The sequence below is a fragment of the Leucopleurus acutus genome (genome assembly GCF_964270905.1).
Source record: "Leucopleurus acutus genome assembly, chromosome: 3".
In the NCBI taxonomy this organism is placed as follows: domain Eukaryota; kingdom Metazoa; phylum Chordata; class Mammalia; order Artiodactyla; family Delphinidae; genus Leucopleurus; species Leucopleurus acutus.
In genome coordinates this window covers 144,092,767-144,111,674 of record NC_139145.1, presented here as the reverse complement: position 1 = coordinate 144,111,674, position 18,908 = coordinate 144,092,767, and the positions used below count along the sequence as shown (strand labels likewise).

The following is an 18,908-nucleotide window of genomic DNA, read 5'->3' as shown; positions in this document are numbered from 1 at the left end:
AAAATTACTCCCCTTCTCAAATCACAAAATGTATAACTGTTCACTATTTAACATTTGCTATAATTAGCAGTTTTGTTGAAAAGGTAAAAATTTTTTCAAAGTTATTACTATGATTTCCAAAAAGCACACACAATTTGGAAATTATTTAGAAAGGAGTTTCGTTTTCTGCTACCTAATATAAATGTATTTGAACTGCAAGAAATGTTTCTGAGAAAAATGTCCACTCAGTTGGAAACTGGAAAATCACCAGTAACAACTAAAAAACACTTTGCAATGAAACACAGCATATTAGTCATAATCATCTGCCTATTTTCCAGGGACAGTAAGAGACATTAGGGCTATGCTTTCAATGGTGGCTAAATTGTGCTGTCATATTGTTTACAGAATTATAGAAGGGGGTCTTATTAATCAGTCTTAAATGAAAATATCCCTTTTGAATTAGAATTACCCCAAGTAGAGACTAAATTTTCTATATGTAAGTAATTCACATATATCAGGAATAAGAAATCAGAGAAGGGCTTCCCTGGTGGCGCAGTGCTTGAGAATCTGCCTGCCAATGCAGGGCACACGGGTTCGAGCCCTGGTCTGGGAAGATCACACATGCCGCAGAGCAACTAGGCCCGTGAGCCACAACTACTGAGCCTGCGCGTCTGGAGCCTGTGCTCCGCAACAACAGAGGCCGCGATAGTGAGAGGCCTGTGCACCGCGATGAGGCGTGGCCCCCGCTTGCCGCAACTAGAGAAAGTCCTCGCACAGAAACGAAGACCCAACACAGCCAAAAATAAATAAATAAAGATTTAATTTAAAGAAATCAGAGAAGACATTGATAAGATTCTAAATTTTCGATTATCAAAGACACATTATGCTTTCACTTTTAATCACCAGTTCATCTTAAGTTTCAAAATATTAGGAATAAGAATAAATTATTTTAATAAAAAATTTTTGTACTGACTGACTCACTACCTTACTAATCTACTGATTTAAATAAACAAACCCTACAAATCAAACCCTTTAACTCTTTTTTTTTTTAACATCTTTATTGGAGTATAATTGCTTTACAATGGTGTGTTTCTGCTTTATAACAAAGTGAATCAGCTATACATATACATACATCCCCATATCTACTCCCTCTTGCGTCTCCCTCCCACCCTCCCTTTCCCACGCCTCTAGGTGGTCAGAGAGCACCAAGCTGATCTCCCTGTGCTATGAGGCTGCTTCCCACTAGCTATCTATTTTACATTTGGTAGTGTATATATGCCCATGCCACCCTCTCACTTCGTCCCAGCCTACCCCTCCCCCACCGTGTCCTCAAGTCTATTCTCTAGTAGGTCTCCGTCTTTATTCCCGTCTTGCCCCTAGGTTCTTCATGACCATTTCTGTTTGTTTTTTAGATTCCATATATATGTTAACATACGGTATTTGTTTTTCTCTTTCTGACTTACTTCACTCTATGACAGACTCTAGGTCCATCCACCTCACTACAAATAACTCAATTTCATTTCTTTTTATGGCTCAGTAATATTCCATTGTATATATGTGCCATAATCTTCCTTATCCATTCACCTGTTGATGGACACTTAGTTTGCTTCCATGACCTGGCTATTGTAAACAGAACTGCAATGAACATTGTGGTACATGATTCTTTCTGAATTATTGTTTTCTCAGGGTATATGCCCAGTAGTGGGATTGCTGGGTCATATGGTAGTTCTATTTGTAGTTTTTTAAGGAACCTCCATACTGTTCTCCATAGTGGCTTTATCAATTTACATTCCCACCAACAGTGCAAGAAGATTCCCTTTTCTCCACACCCTCTCCAGCATTTACTGTTTGTAGATTTTTTGATGATGGCCATTCTGACTGGTGTGAGATGATATCTCATTGTAGTTTTGATTTGCATTTCTCTAATGATTAATGATGTTGAACATCCTTTCACGTGTTCATTGGCAATCTGTATATCTTCTTTGGAGAAATGTCTATTTAGGTCTTCTGCCCATTTTTGGATTGGGTTGTTTGTTTTTTTGATATTGAGCTGAAACCCTTTAACTCAACTCTGGGAAAGAGATAGGCAGAAATAGCAAGAAGAACGCTGAATTGGTAAATTTAAACAATGGGAATCTCATCCTGCCTCAACTACTGACTGAATTACTAATTAACCTTCAATCATTAGGTAGCAATTTCTTCAATTCTATCTTATAACAATGCCTGCCCTACCACATAGGTTTGTTAATATTAAGAATAAATTACTGTTGATGCTTAGAAATCATTAAAGACCTTTCAAAATGTGAGAATTAGCATCCTAACAGTCACTTAAAATGCTAAATTATTAGACATCACATATTTCACTGGAGTTCAGTCACTCCCCACCCCATGTGTTTTTATGACTATCAGTCACAATACCTAGCTTAATGTCACTAAATAGGACCAGAGTTCATGTAGAAGTTGTAAGAGAGGGCTACCCTCTCCTTTTATGACTGAAAGCTATAAATATGATGTATCTTAGTCATATGGAAAGTGTTTGAGGATGAAGCTAACCTAAAAGAAAAGAGCTGAGAAATGGAGAGACAGAATGCAATTAACATTTTTTCAACCTCTAGGTCATTCTGCCTGAAATTAAGACCTGACATGTGGTCTTCCTCATCATGAGAGTAAATAACTTCCTTTTATGGATACTTTAGCTCAGTTGAATTAGGTTTGTTACATTTGTTACTTATAAACCAACTTAAGTATTCAATATCATAAGAAGTCCTCAATTATTTTATGAGCGTAACTATTAAATTTAATTTTTTTAATATAAACAAAACAAATACTGTTACATAATATCTTATTTTTAAATGGGGTATGGGGCTTCCCTGGAAGTCCAGTGGTTAAGACTCCGCGCTTCCACTGAAGGGAGCACTGGTTCAGTACCTGGTTGCGGAACTAAGATCCTGCATGCCGCATTGCATGGCCAAAAAATAATATGAATGAATAAATGAATGAGGTAAAGGTTTTGATAACATGTCACTGGTATATTTTGCCTATCAGAATCCATGTGCAGCATCAATCTATTATCATTAATGCACAGAATTTTCTTACAAATACTAAAATAATCAAAGGGGGCTATCAACAATATTATATTCTGACAAAGTTAAAATATAAGTCTAAACCGTCTCTAGGTAATAGAAATGTCTGAACTGCTTATTAAAATTATTAACTTTAAAAAATATATAATGATCAGTTAAAACTGGGCAGTTAAATGCTATTCCCATGTTACTTTTATGGCTCTGAAGGTTAACTGAACAGTTCTCTTCAATGAGCAACAGAAAGAATAATCCAAACTTCAAAAAATCTTATCACAAATTAGAATTCCACAGCATAGTCTTTTCAGAAGGCAATTTATAAGTAGGTTTTAAAATATAAAGTACAAATGTTCTTGGTTAAATAATTACACTTTTAAAATTCTATTCTACACAAGACAGTACACAAGAGTGTTACGAATGCATTAATTTAAAATGCAAAAAGGAGGAAAAACTTCTATTTTCTAATGATGGAATGATTAAATAAATTACGGTATATGTATTACGCATATGTATGTATACTTTGATGCACATACATATACATACATATGGATGGATATGCACACACACATACATCTATCAATACACATAAGCAGCTACTAAAAAGTAGATCTACATTTATAGAAAATAAAGGACTCTATGATATATTGGAAAGTGGAAAAGACACAAACTACAAATCAATAAATCTCAAGATCTCATTGAAAAAAACCTTTATGTATACATATAATAAATGGTAAATAAACTGAGCATTATATTAGACACTTCGTTTTGTTTAGCTTATTTAATTCTCACAACTCACTGAAATACACACACACACACACACACACACACACATTTATAATTATACCAGAGAAGAATAAATACTTTCTAGTGGTTACCTGTGAGAAACGGTATTTTTGTCAGGGTAAGGAGGTGGATGGGAAGGAGATGTGAAAGAGGAATTTCACTTTTTACCATATATTGTTTAGTACCATTTAAATTTTTATATTTAACTTATATAATTTTGAAGTTTTTAAAAACAGAACAAAATAAAGATTCCTCTGGAGCTTTTAATATATGAGAAATATAGGAAAAGAGAACATTAAAATGTAAAAGAGCTAAAATATTTTCATCTTTAAAAACAGGTCTTTAGATTATGAGCATGTTGTCAGTTTTAAAAATAGAATACTAAGATTATATTCAGCAGCAGCCTGTTATACACATTACTTTATCTAGTGAAATGATGTCAGAAGGCAAGCATGGGTGTGTGACATTCACATGGTTCTAGGATCACAACACTAGCACCCTCTCTTCATACCTTAAAAGGAGGTTTAATTCTGTAGATAAAGGCCACCCTCTACAACATTTTAGCCCCACTGATCTACTAAATTAATTTAATCCTAGTTTGTTTTGTTACTTAATAACAAAACAAATGCTAGTACAACAAAAACTCTTATTTAAACTGCAAAATCATCCCAATGTAATACAATACCTTTAATTAAACACTTGATATGTGCCAGGATTTGGGGAAGAGAGGGATATAAGAGTAAAAAATTAAATACTACATATTTCTTGTATTTAATAAACTCAGTTTAATAAGATAGTCACACACAATAAATAATAACAAAAGAGCAGATAAAATTTAGTAGACACACATATAACCTATTATAGGAACAGTGAAGGGTAACCAACTAACTCCTGTCTAACCAGTCTCCTGGAATCATAATCCTGTTTCTTATTTTCTTATTCTATAGAGCTATTCTTAGAGATTTCTAAGAATTTATAAATTTTACTCTGTAAATTAACGAACTTACAGATTTTAAAAGAATACCAGCTCTGTAAATATTTATTAGCGTAGCTCGCTAACAAAATGGAATTCAAAGACACATTATATTATGATTAAATTCAATAAGCATTTATTTTGTGCTAGGTGTTTGGAGAAATTTTATAATAAAACCTACAGACCTTTATTTACCACCTAGGGGATGACTCTGTCCCCTAGGAAACATTCGGCAATGCTTTGAGACATTTCTGCTTGTGACAACTAGTGGAGGTGCGCTACTGGTATCTAGTGGGTAGAGGCCAGGGATGCAGCTAAACACACTACAATGAACAAGACAGCTTCCCAAAACAAATAATTATCTGGCCCAATACGTCAATGTTGCTCATGTTGAAAAACCCTGTTACAGTAACAGCTTACCAACCTGCAACTCAAGCTATTAAGCAGACTCACCTTTTTAGAGTCAACAAAAATTCCTGAAAAGTGGCAAAAAATGCAAAAGAAAACAAAAAACAAACCCTAGATTGTAAGGCATTACCTGTTATGGAGTATATATTATGTACCGGCACTGTACTGACACCTTGCTTCTAATCGCAGCAAAATTATCTCTGAGTAAAGAAATCTGCCCAAGACTGCCTTGTTAGGGTCAGACCTGGGCTGTAAGACCCCATTTACTTGATCTGAAGTTCATGCTTTCCTCACTGTATCACCAGGCAGCCAAGTGAGTTTTTATCAAGTCTCATGTTCATGGATTTTACTAATTGAACAGCCCCTCACACCCTGACCCAAGGTTTAGTCCCTCATATTGTAGAAAAATTCCAGTATGTTTATCTGATTTTTAAATCCATAAATAATTTAAAACAGCATATAAGAGGGCTGCTACAAGCCCTTTTCAGAGAGAAATATGAAAACTGTAAACAAAGGATATGGCAAAACAAAAAAAAGGGGAGGAGGAGAGGGAAGGAGAAACCGGAGAAGAGACTGGGAGAACACAAATCAAGGAGAGACCAAGCGGAGGGAACAACTTAGTGAAATACTATGGGAAAAACTCAAAAAACAAAGAAATGGAGGAGGGAAAAAGGGAGAGAAGGCAACTGACCTTAACCCTAGAGAAACTGGGATCTAGATAGAAATAAATGGAGAATAGACAAGGGAAAAAGAAAGGTGTCCAACAGATTCCTAGAAATAGATGTTTAAACCACTCCCATTCCAAAAAGTTCTGTATGTACAATGTCCATTATGGTTAGTAGCTACTAGCCACACACAGGTGGCTGTGAACATGGAAATATGGCTAGCCTGAATTGAGATGTGCTATAAGCATAACATACACACTTGATTTCAAAGATTTAGCATGAAAAAATATTAAATATCTCATTAATATTTTATACTTACATAAAATGATAATAATGTGGATATACTGGACTAAAGAAAATATATATTAAAATAACTTCACTTTTACTTTTTTTTAGTGTGGCTACTAGAAATTTAAAATTACATATGTGGCTCACATATATGTCTACTGCATAGTGCTACTGTAGATTTTTAAGATGGCTTTAGTACCCATTCTGGTGCCAAAGTGGAATAACAGAAATCATTGCCATTCTTACATTCATTCCCAACTTTCAGAATCCCAGTTGTCAAGAGATTCGGAACTACATATCTAGATGTCAACCTGATTGTGACAGGACCCATGAGTCCAAACAGGACAAAAACCTCTACTAATTGTTTTTAACAGTTAAATCTAGGCAAGTGGTAAGACGTATTATTATTAGGGTTGGGTGAAGAATGATGACATAAAACTGGGAAATTTAATAGAGGGAGTGAAACCAGGAGATGCCATTTGCAACTGTGGAACAACTCTAGGTCTTAAAAACTTGCTATTATCTGACTAGCACACTGAAGAAATGTATTTGAAGACTTTCATTACATTGATAAAAATGAAAATATACACAGGGTTATTTTTTTAAACATCTTTATTGGAGTATAATTGCTTTACAATGGTGTGTTAGCTTCTGCTTTATAACAAAGTGAATCAGTTATACATATACATGTGTTCCCATATCTCTTCCCTCTTGCGTCTCCCTCCCTCCCACCCTCCCTATCCCACCTGTGGTCACAAAGCACCGAGCTGATCTCCCTGTGCTATGCGGCTACTTCCCGCTAGCTATCTATTTTACGTTTGGTAGTGTATATATGTCCATGGCACTCTCTCGCTTTGTCACAGCTTCCCCTTCCCCCTCCCCGTATCCTCAAGTCCACTCTCTAGTAGGTCTGCGTCACAGGGATATTTTTGAAAACCCCTTCACAAGCACTCATTCAGTGTTTTTGAAAGTTGTTTTTAAAAAAATCACTTTGTCATCCCTCATACAAAATAAGTTTCTCATCTGTTATATAAAAATAAAATGCCAGAATATTTCAAAGTTTCACTAAGAAAAAATAAATGCATATCTATGTTTCCCTAACTATGAAAAGAAAAAAAAACTAATCTATTTTGTAAATATTTATCAGACAACACCATACTGAAAAAAACAACTTGGCTACATAGTGACAATATTCTTATCCCCTTCTATTTCTATGAAATAAAACCAAATCCAAGCCACAGTCTAACTACCAGGTAGCAGAGAATTAAACATTTTGGAAGAATTAAAACAGTGCCGCTCAAACTTTAATGTACACCCAAATTCACCTGAGATATTCATTAAAATGTAGATTCTCACTCAGTAGGTCTGGGGGGGGGGGTCAAAAACTGTACATATCAAACAAGCTCCAAGGTGACACCAATGCTGCTGGTATATGGATCACACTTTGAGTAGTAAGGGGTTATAACAAACAATTATTCCTACATTTAAAATGTACAACAGGGAACTATACTCAGTATTTTGTAATAGCCTATAAGGGAAAAGAATCTGAAAAAGAATACATATATATGTGTATGCATATATATGTAATCTGAACCACTGTGCTGCACACCTGAAACATGACATTATAAATCAACTCTACTTCAACAAAAATTTAAAAATAAAAAAATAAAATAAAATGTATAACAGTTTATATTTAGTAAACTAAAAAGGGAAAAAAATTTTCCCAAAGAAAGCATTTTGCTCTCTATTTATGGCATCACCTCAAATAATGGCATTTTAGTGTTTCCAAGAGTTGGCTGTCCAGTATTACCAGGCTCAAAAGCACACCAATCCATCTATCAAACTTGGGAATTCTTGGCTGCTAACAGAGGTCAAGTCAATATTTATCTGGGACAAGGGCCCCTACATTTATCTTGAGCTCTAATTGAGATCCAGATAATGGGAATAGAGTATTAGGGAAAGAGAGAGGAAGTTGTAATACTTCTCTGGAAATTATTACACCTATGAAAAGCAACACACACGTACTTATGTACAAACATATTTATCCTATAGTATCACATAAAAATGAATATAAAAAGGCAAAAGAAATACATCATTCTGTGAATAATAGTGGAGACTGAATTATGGACTTCTCAGTGTTTTTTTTACTTTATTCGCTTCTGAACCTACCAAATTTTTTACAACAAGTATATAATGCTTCCCATTATTCAAATATACTTTTAAATTTAAAAACATATGACAAAAATCCATGAGAAGCAGCAGAGGAAAGCACTAATACTGAAGGAATACTCAAGAATTTCTTGTTAATGGTGGTTAAGAAGCATCTAAAAAGTACAATAAGGAAAAAAGAATTTAAGATGGTAATACAAAGAATGAAGTTACTTACCTTAGTAAAGTTATTCAGATGGCCTAGCTTTCTCATATTTGATACTCCTTGCAATTTGGCCACATTTTGGAGAATCTCCCTTAAGTTATCAGAAGGTTCTAGAACAGACAAAAGAAATTTAACATAATTTTAAAAGAGTATTTTCTTAACCAAACACACAAGCCGTGTAGTATTAAAACTTCGCAACTTTGGCTCTTGGCTTCTTTAAAGTCTTACACTCTCTCTGAAATCTATCTACTTAGGAGACTTCAAAGTCCATGTGGATGACTCACATGTGGATGACTCTACTCCACTTATACCTATGGTGCAACTCTGTGTATCATCACCTGGAATTATTCAACCACTCATTCTTAAATTTCAACCCCAACCCCAAGCACAACTTTCACTTCTGGCCACAATGTACTGACACAATAGTAACAGGCACCAAAAATACTGTCCTATTTGAATCAACCAAAAAACTGAACAAAACATATAAAATGATAGTTCAAGACACTGGACATCAAGAAGTAAAGAAAAATAATCCCTGAGAAATGAGAAATAAACAAGCATGCTCTACAACTGCCCCAGCTTACTGTCTTTAGAGAGTTTCCAGGCCTTGGTGCTGAGAGGAGAAACCCAAACTGTCTGAGTTGAAGAGACAGAGCTCAGAGTCCCAGTAGACCAAAAAGTGTTAGAGAAGAGAGCACTGCACAGAGAGAGAACACTGGACATCTGCAAAGGGATCCCTTATGTAGTCAATATAGCAATGATTGGTGCATGTTTGTGAGGAAATTACCACTCGAAAGAATTAAAGGGATGAGTACCTTGTGTTCACACAGGGCAGAACAAGCAGTGCTTGTTCCTAATGTCCATATTGAAAACCTTCATAGTGCATGGGGCATTGGTTACAGTATTCAGAAAAGTCTTGGCTTAGTGGTGGGGAACAATCAGATATAGACTAAACATTTCTTTGATCCCACCTAACAAATCTCCAAAGCAAGACTTGAAAGAATTAAACTGTTTCCAAGTGACTAAAATGTGTCTCAGACCAAAGCTCAAGAAGTATCATAAGAACAGAAAAAATAGGGAACACCTAATGAAGCAAAATTTACAATGATTAGCATCCAAATATCATCAGACATACAAAGAAGCAAAGTCATACTATGACTCATAGTAAGCAGAAAAATTAATCAACTGAAAATGACCCAAAACTGAACTGTTAGAATCAGCAGAAAAGGACACTAAAACAGTTTTTATAACTGTATTCTATATGTTCAAAAACTTAGGGAGAGGCATGAAAAGTATAAAAAGCACTCAAATTGAATTTCTGGAGATGAAAACTACAATGTCTCAGATGTAAATATACTGGATGGGAATAAAAGCATAACGGCTTTTACAGAAAGTAAGAATTGTGAATTTGAAGACAAAGCAATAAAAACTAACCAAAATGTAACAGAAAGGGAACAAAAAATAAATGAAAAGACTATCAGTGAACTATGGAGCTTCAAGCAGCCTAACACAATTACAATATGTGTAACTGGAGTCCTCAAAGGAAAAAATTAGGCGATAGAAGAATTGAGGAAATAATAGATGAAAACTTTCCAAATTTGATCAAAATAAGCCAATAAATCCAAGAAGCTCAATCAACCCCAAGCACAAGAAACAGGACCAAAACTAGACCAAGGCACATCATAATCAAATTGCTCAAAACCACTGGTAGAGAAAAGTCTTAAAAGCCACCAGATAAAAAACAGAGGAATAAGAATGACAAATTTCTCGTGGAAAACAGGCAAATGAGAAGACAGTGAAGCAACATCTTTAAAATACTGAAAGAGGGACTTCCCTGGTGGTCTAGTGGTTAAGAATCCGCCTTCCAATGCAGGGGACATGGGTTCGATCCCTGGTCCCTGGGTTCCCTGGGGAACTAAGATGCCACAGGGCAACTAAGCCTGCACACTCTAGAGCCCATGCACCACAAGTAGAGAGCCCTGTGCACCGCAACTAGATAGAAGACCATGCACCGCAACGAAGAGCCCGCACACCACAACTAGAGAGCCCACAGACTCTACAGCCCGCACACCACAACTACAGGGAAGCCTGAAGCCTGCATGCGATGAAGATCCCACATGCCGCAACTAAGACTCAACTCAGCAGGTATAAATAAATAATTTTTTTAAAAAAAGGCTCATCTATATAACAGGGCACTATGCAGTGATTAATGACCTGTGTGAGATTATTTCAAAAAAAAAATACTGAAAGAAAAAAAAAAAGCTTTTAAAATGTAAAAACCATTCTTAGCTCACTTGTTTTACAAAAACAGGCCAAAGCCAGAAATTGCCCTGCGGTTGGTAGTCTGCCAACCCCTGGAATAGAGTGTCAATATTCCTGAAGCTATTTTTCTATTAATATATTCAGCATCCTATTTGCTTTAAACAAAAGCACAATCTAAAGAAGAAAAAAAACCTGTTACATTATGGGTATTTTAGTTTAAGAACCATTATGCCTTCCTTTGAGATATTTAGATGTTAACACAGAACTAAGATGCTATTTGTTTTGAATCAGTCTTTTCCTCAGCAAATGAAACTGGTCACATTGTTCTATAAATTTACCTTGCATCTGCCTACATTCCGCCATTCTATTATACTCAGTGTAAGCCATGACAACCATAAATTGGTTAGTGTCAAACCACTAAGCATATTACATAACCCAGTTATTTCCAATCACTTTGAAATGACTACATACTCAGATCATTCATTTGATTTCTGAGCATTTCCTACAAATTTCGCATTTTTTTTTAAACTCCAATGAAATTCTATCTACTTTTAAATGGTTTAGCGTATGACTTTAAAATTAGTGACTCTTTTAGGTTGCCTTAAATATGGAATGAAAACAGCTCACCATTGGGTGGGATCAGAGCTCACTAAAAAAACTGCAAGGGACCATGAATAGATCACTGCTAGTACTCAGTAATATCTTTTTGTTATAAATGGTATCCTGTTTGGAGACATTGAGGAAGAAAAATTATGAGTAAGCCAATGATTTTTAAATGATTTAACTATACTTGCGAACTTAATACAATTTTTATAACAACCCTTACAGTAATTCAGAACCTACAGTAGTTTGCAAAACCAGAGTTAAGGATCTTTAAAGCCAGTGTGAAATCCACCTAATGGAAATATATAACCTAACCATTTTACATCAATTTATCATTAAATTGTCAGGCATCAAACAGTTTCGCGAACGTGAGGACACAGTTACTACTATGCAATGTGATAGGACTCATAGTTAAGATGATTAGTCTGAAGATATATTCTTCACAAAGGCTTGCATATTTCTAATTATTGCCTATTTTCTAAGTACAAACTGATTGCAGACATTTTTGAAAAGCCACAATTTTGTGACAAAAATAAAATCTCGAGTCTGAGTTCATTCGTTCAGAAACATTAATTGAACACCTATATGGTCAGGTACTGTTTTAAGTACTGGGAAAATACATCAATGAGCAAGACAGATCGTTCCTTACTGGACCTTACATACAAATGGAAGAAAACTGATAAACAACAACAACAAAAACCCCTATGCACACAATATGAAAATTGACAGATGGTGAGAAGCCAATATTGGGTCAAATCTTTGCCTGATGAATAATGACATATAATGAACCTAACATACAATGCAGGTGTTGTTGTCAATCCAAATCAAAATGAATCAGCCTTTCTTCTTTGCCCTCTTTACCCCTTTCTCTTTTATATAATTAATTACCAGGAACACCCAACTAGAATTGTAATACGGAAGAATTTCAAAGTTTCTTCATAATATATTTCCTGAAAGACAGAACATGTTTCCTCCCAGAAACTATGTTACTTCCTAGACCAATTCAAAAATAGTATTCAGGGCCTTTTTAGACATGAAATACTATGTAATGCTCATGTGCTACAATGTTCCTATGAGGAACTCTAACTTGAAATATTAGGGTAAAGTTCCCCTGGTAATGAAATAAGAAGTCCCTGGTTTCTTCTTTACATGCTAGATTAGGAGTATACAAACTTTTTAATTAAAAAAGGCCCAGACAGTAAGCATTTTATGCCATAAACTCTCTTCTTCTGTTGTAACCTCAACTCTGTTGTAACCAAGAAAGCAATAGTAGAAAATACGTAAGTAAATGAATGCGGCTATGTTTCAGTAAAACAGACCTGGCCTCATGAGCTGTAGATTGCCAGCTCCTATGCTAGACAGTCAGAACTTAAACTATATGAGCAAGCTGAGATCAGTGTGCTTTTTATTGGCTGGGGGCGGGGACGGGGAGAGACTTTGGGGACAGGGGAGAGACTTTAAGGAGAGGTTTACCTCTCTTTATTTCTTCCTATTCTCACTTAATGTTTCCAGTTCAGCCTCTCCAAAACTGTGCTATGTGAGAAGTATTGATATAAAGCACAAATGAGATAATCCACTAGGATTTCTCTAAAGCCCAGTAGTTTAGCCCAGAGCTGCATTAAGGGAAAAAAGCGGGGGTGGGGGTGGGGGGTGGCCGGGGATGTGGCTAGGAAAAAGAGAAAAAAAAGTTGTGGCTAGCTGGCTATGATGGCCAACCATTCAAATGCAAGGAAGCAAAACACAAAAGAACTGCTAAAATTACAGTTGCTCTTTTCCTCTTATTGTGTAACTTGTAAGTCCTATGAGTGTTCCCAATGACTCTTTCTGGAGGTAATGGAATAACTATAGCCAATATCCAGCAATTTAATATTATATAAGCACATACACGTATATATAGATACATATATACATACAGAAAACCACCAAGAGAAAACTACAGTAAAGAAACCTTTCATCTATATCTCTATACATCTACAGACATATACACACATACATAAATATATTCTTTCCCCCTTTAGCTTAATTCTCCATGTATGTGCACATATGCACACGCACACACGTATATGTATATATATATGTGAGTAAACATGCATTTATTTTAAAATGTTTTCAATATGTAACATGCTGCAATAAATCATATTAATAGCTTTACCTGTCAAAAAATATACAACATAAAATTGATTTTTAAATAAAGTTAGTTTCAAGTACACATAGTAAATTAATAACCAAAAACTACTCGCATACATCTATTTGGGAATAATAGAAAGAACTCTGAAATAAAAAAGAACTGGATTCAAACCTAGCTTAATCACCTACAAACCATGTAACCTTAGACTAAGTCACTAAACCTCACAGGCATCCATTTTCTCATACCTATAGTGAATATACTAATTACCTAACCTAGAAGGCATTGTTACAAGGTGTGAGGTGCAACTTACTTAGCACAGTGCCTAGCCCAGAACAGATATTCAATAAATAGTAGCAACTATAATTAAAATTGGTTATTATTTGCTTAGCAAAAACAATTTTTATGGATCAATCATGTGAAAGTTATGTGGCTAGCCCAGGCGAATGCTTAATTCACATATTAGTGTGTCTAAATTAATGAATTTTGGTTACATTTTAGTGCATTACTTTTATTTTTTTAATAAATTTATTTTATTTATTTATTTTTGGCTGCATTGGGTCTGTTGCTGTGCGTGGGCTTTCTCTAGTTGCAGCACGCAGGGGCTACTCTTGGTTGCGGTGCGCAGGCTTCTCATTGCGGTGGCTTCTCGTTGTGTAGCGCAGGCTCTAGGCGTGCGGGCTTCAGTAGTTGTGGCTTGTGGGCTCTAGAGTGCAGGCTCAGTAGTTCGGGCGCACGGGCTTAGTTGCTCTGCGGCATGTGGGATCTTCCCAGACCAGGGATTGAACCCGTGTCCCCTGCATTGGCAGGCGGATTCTTAACCACTGTGCCACCAGGGAAGTCCCGTGCATTACTTTTATGATCCAAGATCTGCTCATTTTTGAAGTAAAACTTTTATTGTCTTATTTGCCTTCTTGAAAATGTCAGAGGAATTAGGAGTGGGAGCACAGTTGAGCAATATTTTCTGTGATTTATTTGTGAATATACATGAACAAATGCTAGTAAGCAACAAGCTAGAAAAGTTGGGTGCATAAGAATTTAATAAAATTAAACATGACTACATAAATTGGATATGTATTTAATTATATATTTAATATTATCTATGATTACTGTGAGCAGACATAAAGGATTAAAAGTATATGGCAGGGCTTCCCTGGTGGCGCAGTGGTTGAGAGTCTGCCTGCCGATGCAGGGGACAACGGGTTCGTGCCCCAGTCCGGGAAGGTCCCACATGCCGCGGAGCGGCTGGGCCTGTGAGTAATGGCCGCTGAGCCTGTGCATCCGGAGCCTGTGCTCCGCAACGGGAGAGGCCACAACAGTGAGAGGCCCGCGTACTGCAAAAAAAAAAAAAAAAAAAGTATATGGCATAACTATAGTTGGTATTACCTCTGTAAAAGCCAGCAGCAAATCTGTCTCCTCTACCAGCAAGGACACTGGGAGTACACCTTCTCACCATTACCCACAGGTCCAAAAGTTGAGGAAGCACCGCTTCAAACTCTCTAACATTTCCTGAAATTCTAACAATTATTAATATCAAAGAGTTATATAATTTAGTAGGGAAAGGATCTATCCCAATGATAGCATCCTGGAAAAAGGGCCTTCCTTTTATCTATAATGCAGAGGAACTCAAAACTTCCTAAGAGAGCCTATTCTATTCCATCTTTGATAGAGGAGTCGAATATTGTCTCTTATACTGATGCCAAACTCTGTCCCTTTGTAATTTTCATCGATTTGCTCTGGATTAACAATCTGGAATGCAAAACAAGTATTATCTACCCTCACATACTGAAAATAATAATTTTTCCTCTCAAGCAACTGTAGCAGATAACCTTTTTAATCTTTGGTATATTTTAAATATAAATACTGTAGGTAGAGATAGGCAAGGAAAACCTATCAATTACTACTGCAAGTAAATCAGTTTAGTTATAACTTTTTTGTGTGTGTGGTACGCGGGCCTCTCACTATTGTGGCCTCTCCCGTTGCGGAGCACAGGCTCCGGACGTGCGGGCTCAGCGGCCACGGCTCACGGGCCGAGCCGCTCCACGGCATGTGGGATCCTCCCGGACCGGGGCACGAACCCACGTTCCCTGCATCGGCAGGCGGACTCTCAACCACTGCGCCACCAGGGAAGCCCTTCTAACTTTCTTAAATGTTAGGTTTATTATACTAAAAATTGAACACTTTCGTAGGGCTACTTTAGAAGAATGATGGACATGAAGCACCTCTTGAGAGTGAATGATGCGTACAGAGGCAAGACTACACAGACAGCAAGATGGCACTAGGTTTCTTCAGCCTGGCATGCCCTTTGTTTCCCTACCCAATGTGGAGGAAATCCTCACTCTTCAGAAGTCTTACTCAGATGTGTAAAGGTTTTCCTTAACCTACAAGCTCCCTTCTTTATGTTCTCATGATACATTCTTCATACCACTATTGCAGCAGTTATGACAGAACACATATCTCAACTGCCTAGGTTCTAACTTATACCTATTGTGCCAGTGTAATTATTAATACCACCTCCTTTCACTCCCCAAAGTATCCCAGGTTGTATTATAAATGACATGACCACCATAAGAGCAGACAGTTAAAATTCAACGACTGTTTGTAAAATTTTCTTACAACTAGATCTTTTCTCTATCTCCTTCTCCCAGAGGCTGGAAGAGAACAGTTTTGTTTGGGTTCCTGTTCCAGTATCCTACTCTTATCAATACAATTTTGTAAGAAGAGGTTAAGGCAGTTTCCGCTGATCTGCAACATTTTAAGATTGTCTTCCCAGTGACCCAGGGGTTCAGGTCTCTTTTGCTCCACTTCAATTTTGGATTTAAAATTACCTCATTTTATACATTCCTCTTTCTATTTTTACAAAAATATGTCTTTTTTCTATAATCCCAAAGAATTGCTCATTTTGAATGATTTCAAGGGAAAAAGATAAAAATACTAATGGGGGTGGCAGAAATGTCCTTCTTGAGGCTTCTCATTTGTACCTTTGACTGGATAAATTAAACAAGTGACATCTACCAGTTCACTGATGTGATCATTTAAAAGTTATATGAACAAAAACCATGTCTTTAATTGCTTTATTACAAGCATGTCATTATATAACTGTAAGATACAGACCAGGTCTGACCTAGGCATAAAACATTAAAAATAAAGTCATCTGGAAATAGTTAATAATTCACTTGAACAGAACTTCAATTAAAAGTTGTATGGGGCTTCCCTGGTGGCGCAGTGGTTGAGAGTCTGCCTGCCGATGCAGGGGACACGGGTTCGTGCCCCGGTCCGGGAAGATCCCACGTGCCGCAGAGCGGCTGGGCCCGTGAGCCATGGCCGCTGAGCCTGCGTGTCCGGAGCCTGTGCTCCGCAAAGGGAGACGCCACGGCAGTGAGAGGCCCACGTACCGCAAAAAAAATAAAAAATAAAAGTTGTATGGATATATAATATCAATAATTAGAATACTGTCTATAATCTTTATTTCAAATCATTATTTTGAATAAATCACAAAATAAATCGATACAAATGGCTTAAAATACTTTTAAGTTTCAAATGACAGAATATTCCTCCCAATTTTCCTTAAATATTTTCTGTAAAGAATAAAATAACAATGACATTATATAGTGGGGACAGTAGAGTGGGAACACAGGTTTCCCCTCTAGATTGTATTTAGTCATTTTATTACTTATATAACTGAAAGTACAAATGTCTCCTACAATGTATAGTTTTGATCTATCCTGGGAGTAGCTTTATATTTAGATTCCTAAGTTTTATTCAATTGTACATTTCAGGGCTCACCAGAAGCCATATACTGTGCCAACTGCTTAGGTGAGGAATATTAATAGATACAAGATACGGTCTCAGCCCTGGAGATCAAAATTAAATGGGAATAGAGGTATATATAACACTTCATAGTAATACTATGGGAATAAGATAAAAGGAGGGTGTTTGATAGACTTAGACTGTATGACAAGTGAAGACAGGAAAACTGTCTTGTTCACACATGCATCCCCGGCCTGGAAACAATGCCAGGCACATGGTGGGTGCTCAATAAACACTGGGTAAGAAAGACTGAGCAAAAGAGTGAGACAGTTATTTGGGGATGGATTGACATGGGAACTGATTCTTGACCATAAGCAATAAGTTTTCTAGGCATATACAACAGGAAAAAGCAGAATGTACACAACAAGTAAACATGAAAAAAATATGGTATTTTCTCAAGGAATGGCAAGAAATTCAATATTCCCAAGAAAACAAGATGATAGGAAATATAGGAAAGTGGAGCTTCATTCCAATGGCCTTATAAGATATACTACGAAATTTAGACATCTTTGGGCAATGGATAATTATTAAGGAAGACATTTATGCAAGTGGATGGCATGATCAACTCTGTGTTTTAGAAAGACTGTAGGGGAGAAGAAAGTCAAGTTTAAATAGAGGTTACAAAAACCTTCCATGTAAGAAACTTCATCGGTAATGGATTAGAGCTGGAAGGAAAGGCAGGAGGAGGAATCAAGGATGAATCCAGGATTCTAGATTGGACATACTGATGTATGACACTATTTACTAATAAGTAATCCTAGAGCAAGTATAGATTTAGGGGAATTTTTTTTACCATTTGTAGTAAGCATATACACCAAAAATAACAAAAAACACCTTACATGTTATACCTTAAAATGATGAGACAAAATAATTGACTATTTGGCCTGCATCGGAAACAGACTTACAGACCAGTGGTTTTCAAACCTGTGTTTCTAAGAAATACATGAATTATAAGAAATACTGATTCCAGAATCAATATGCCTGGAAAGTGACCCACATTTGTACCATTTGTAGGAGGCACCCCAGTCATTCTTATGCACACTGAAATTTGAAAGATGCTATAAAGACTACCACAATGTCATGTAACTAGATTCTGATATCCCTTTGGATTTATCTGATCTGAACTTTTGAAGAACAGATAAGAGCTACTCTATGAAATATGCTTCTGTATCATTTTCAAATAAGAATATATTACAATGTGAAATAATATCCAGACACAAAAATAACTATTAGTACATTATATGCTACAATATACTGTGCTAATATTTTTACATGAAAAATCTGTTTTAATCTCCATACGAACCATAGAAGGTAGGTGCTATTATTATCCTCCTCATGCTAAAAAGAGTCTTAGAGACATTAATTCACTTGCCTGAAGTCACACAAATACCAGACATGGTAATAAGATTTGAACCTAACCAATCTGACTCTAGAGTCTATCTCACTCCCCAAAATGCAATCGCCCTACAGTCTACCTCATTATACTGTTCTGCCTTTCAAAGGAGAATGTACCTTCAGTGTACACACCAGTTTGCAATTATACATTTACTTGTATGAT

The 18,908-nt window shown here is 36.3% G+C and overlaps 1 protein-coding gene across 4 annotated transcripts in view; it reads right to left on the bottom strand.

Annotated features, from left to right (window-relative positions):
* The window catches only part of RICTOR (RPTOR independent companion of MTOR complex 2), a 127,646-nt gene that overhangs the window by 86,924 nt on the left and 21,814 nt on the right, over positions 1 to 18,908 (bottom strand). For all 4 annotated transcript variants that reach the window (XM_082837398.1, XM_082837400.1, XM_082837399.1 and 1 more), the window contains exon 3: positions 8,563 to 8,660. In XM_082837398.1, coding sequence (XP_082693524.1) covers positions 8,563 to 8,660 — 98 coding nt within the window. The remainder of the gene's footprint in view (positions 1 to 8,562; positions 8,661 to 18,908) is intronic.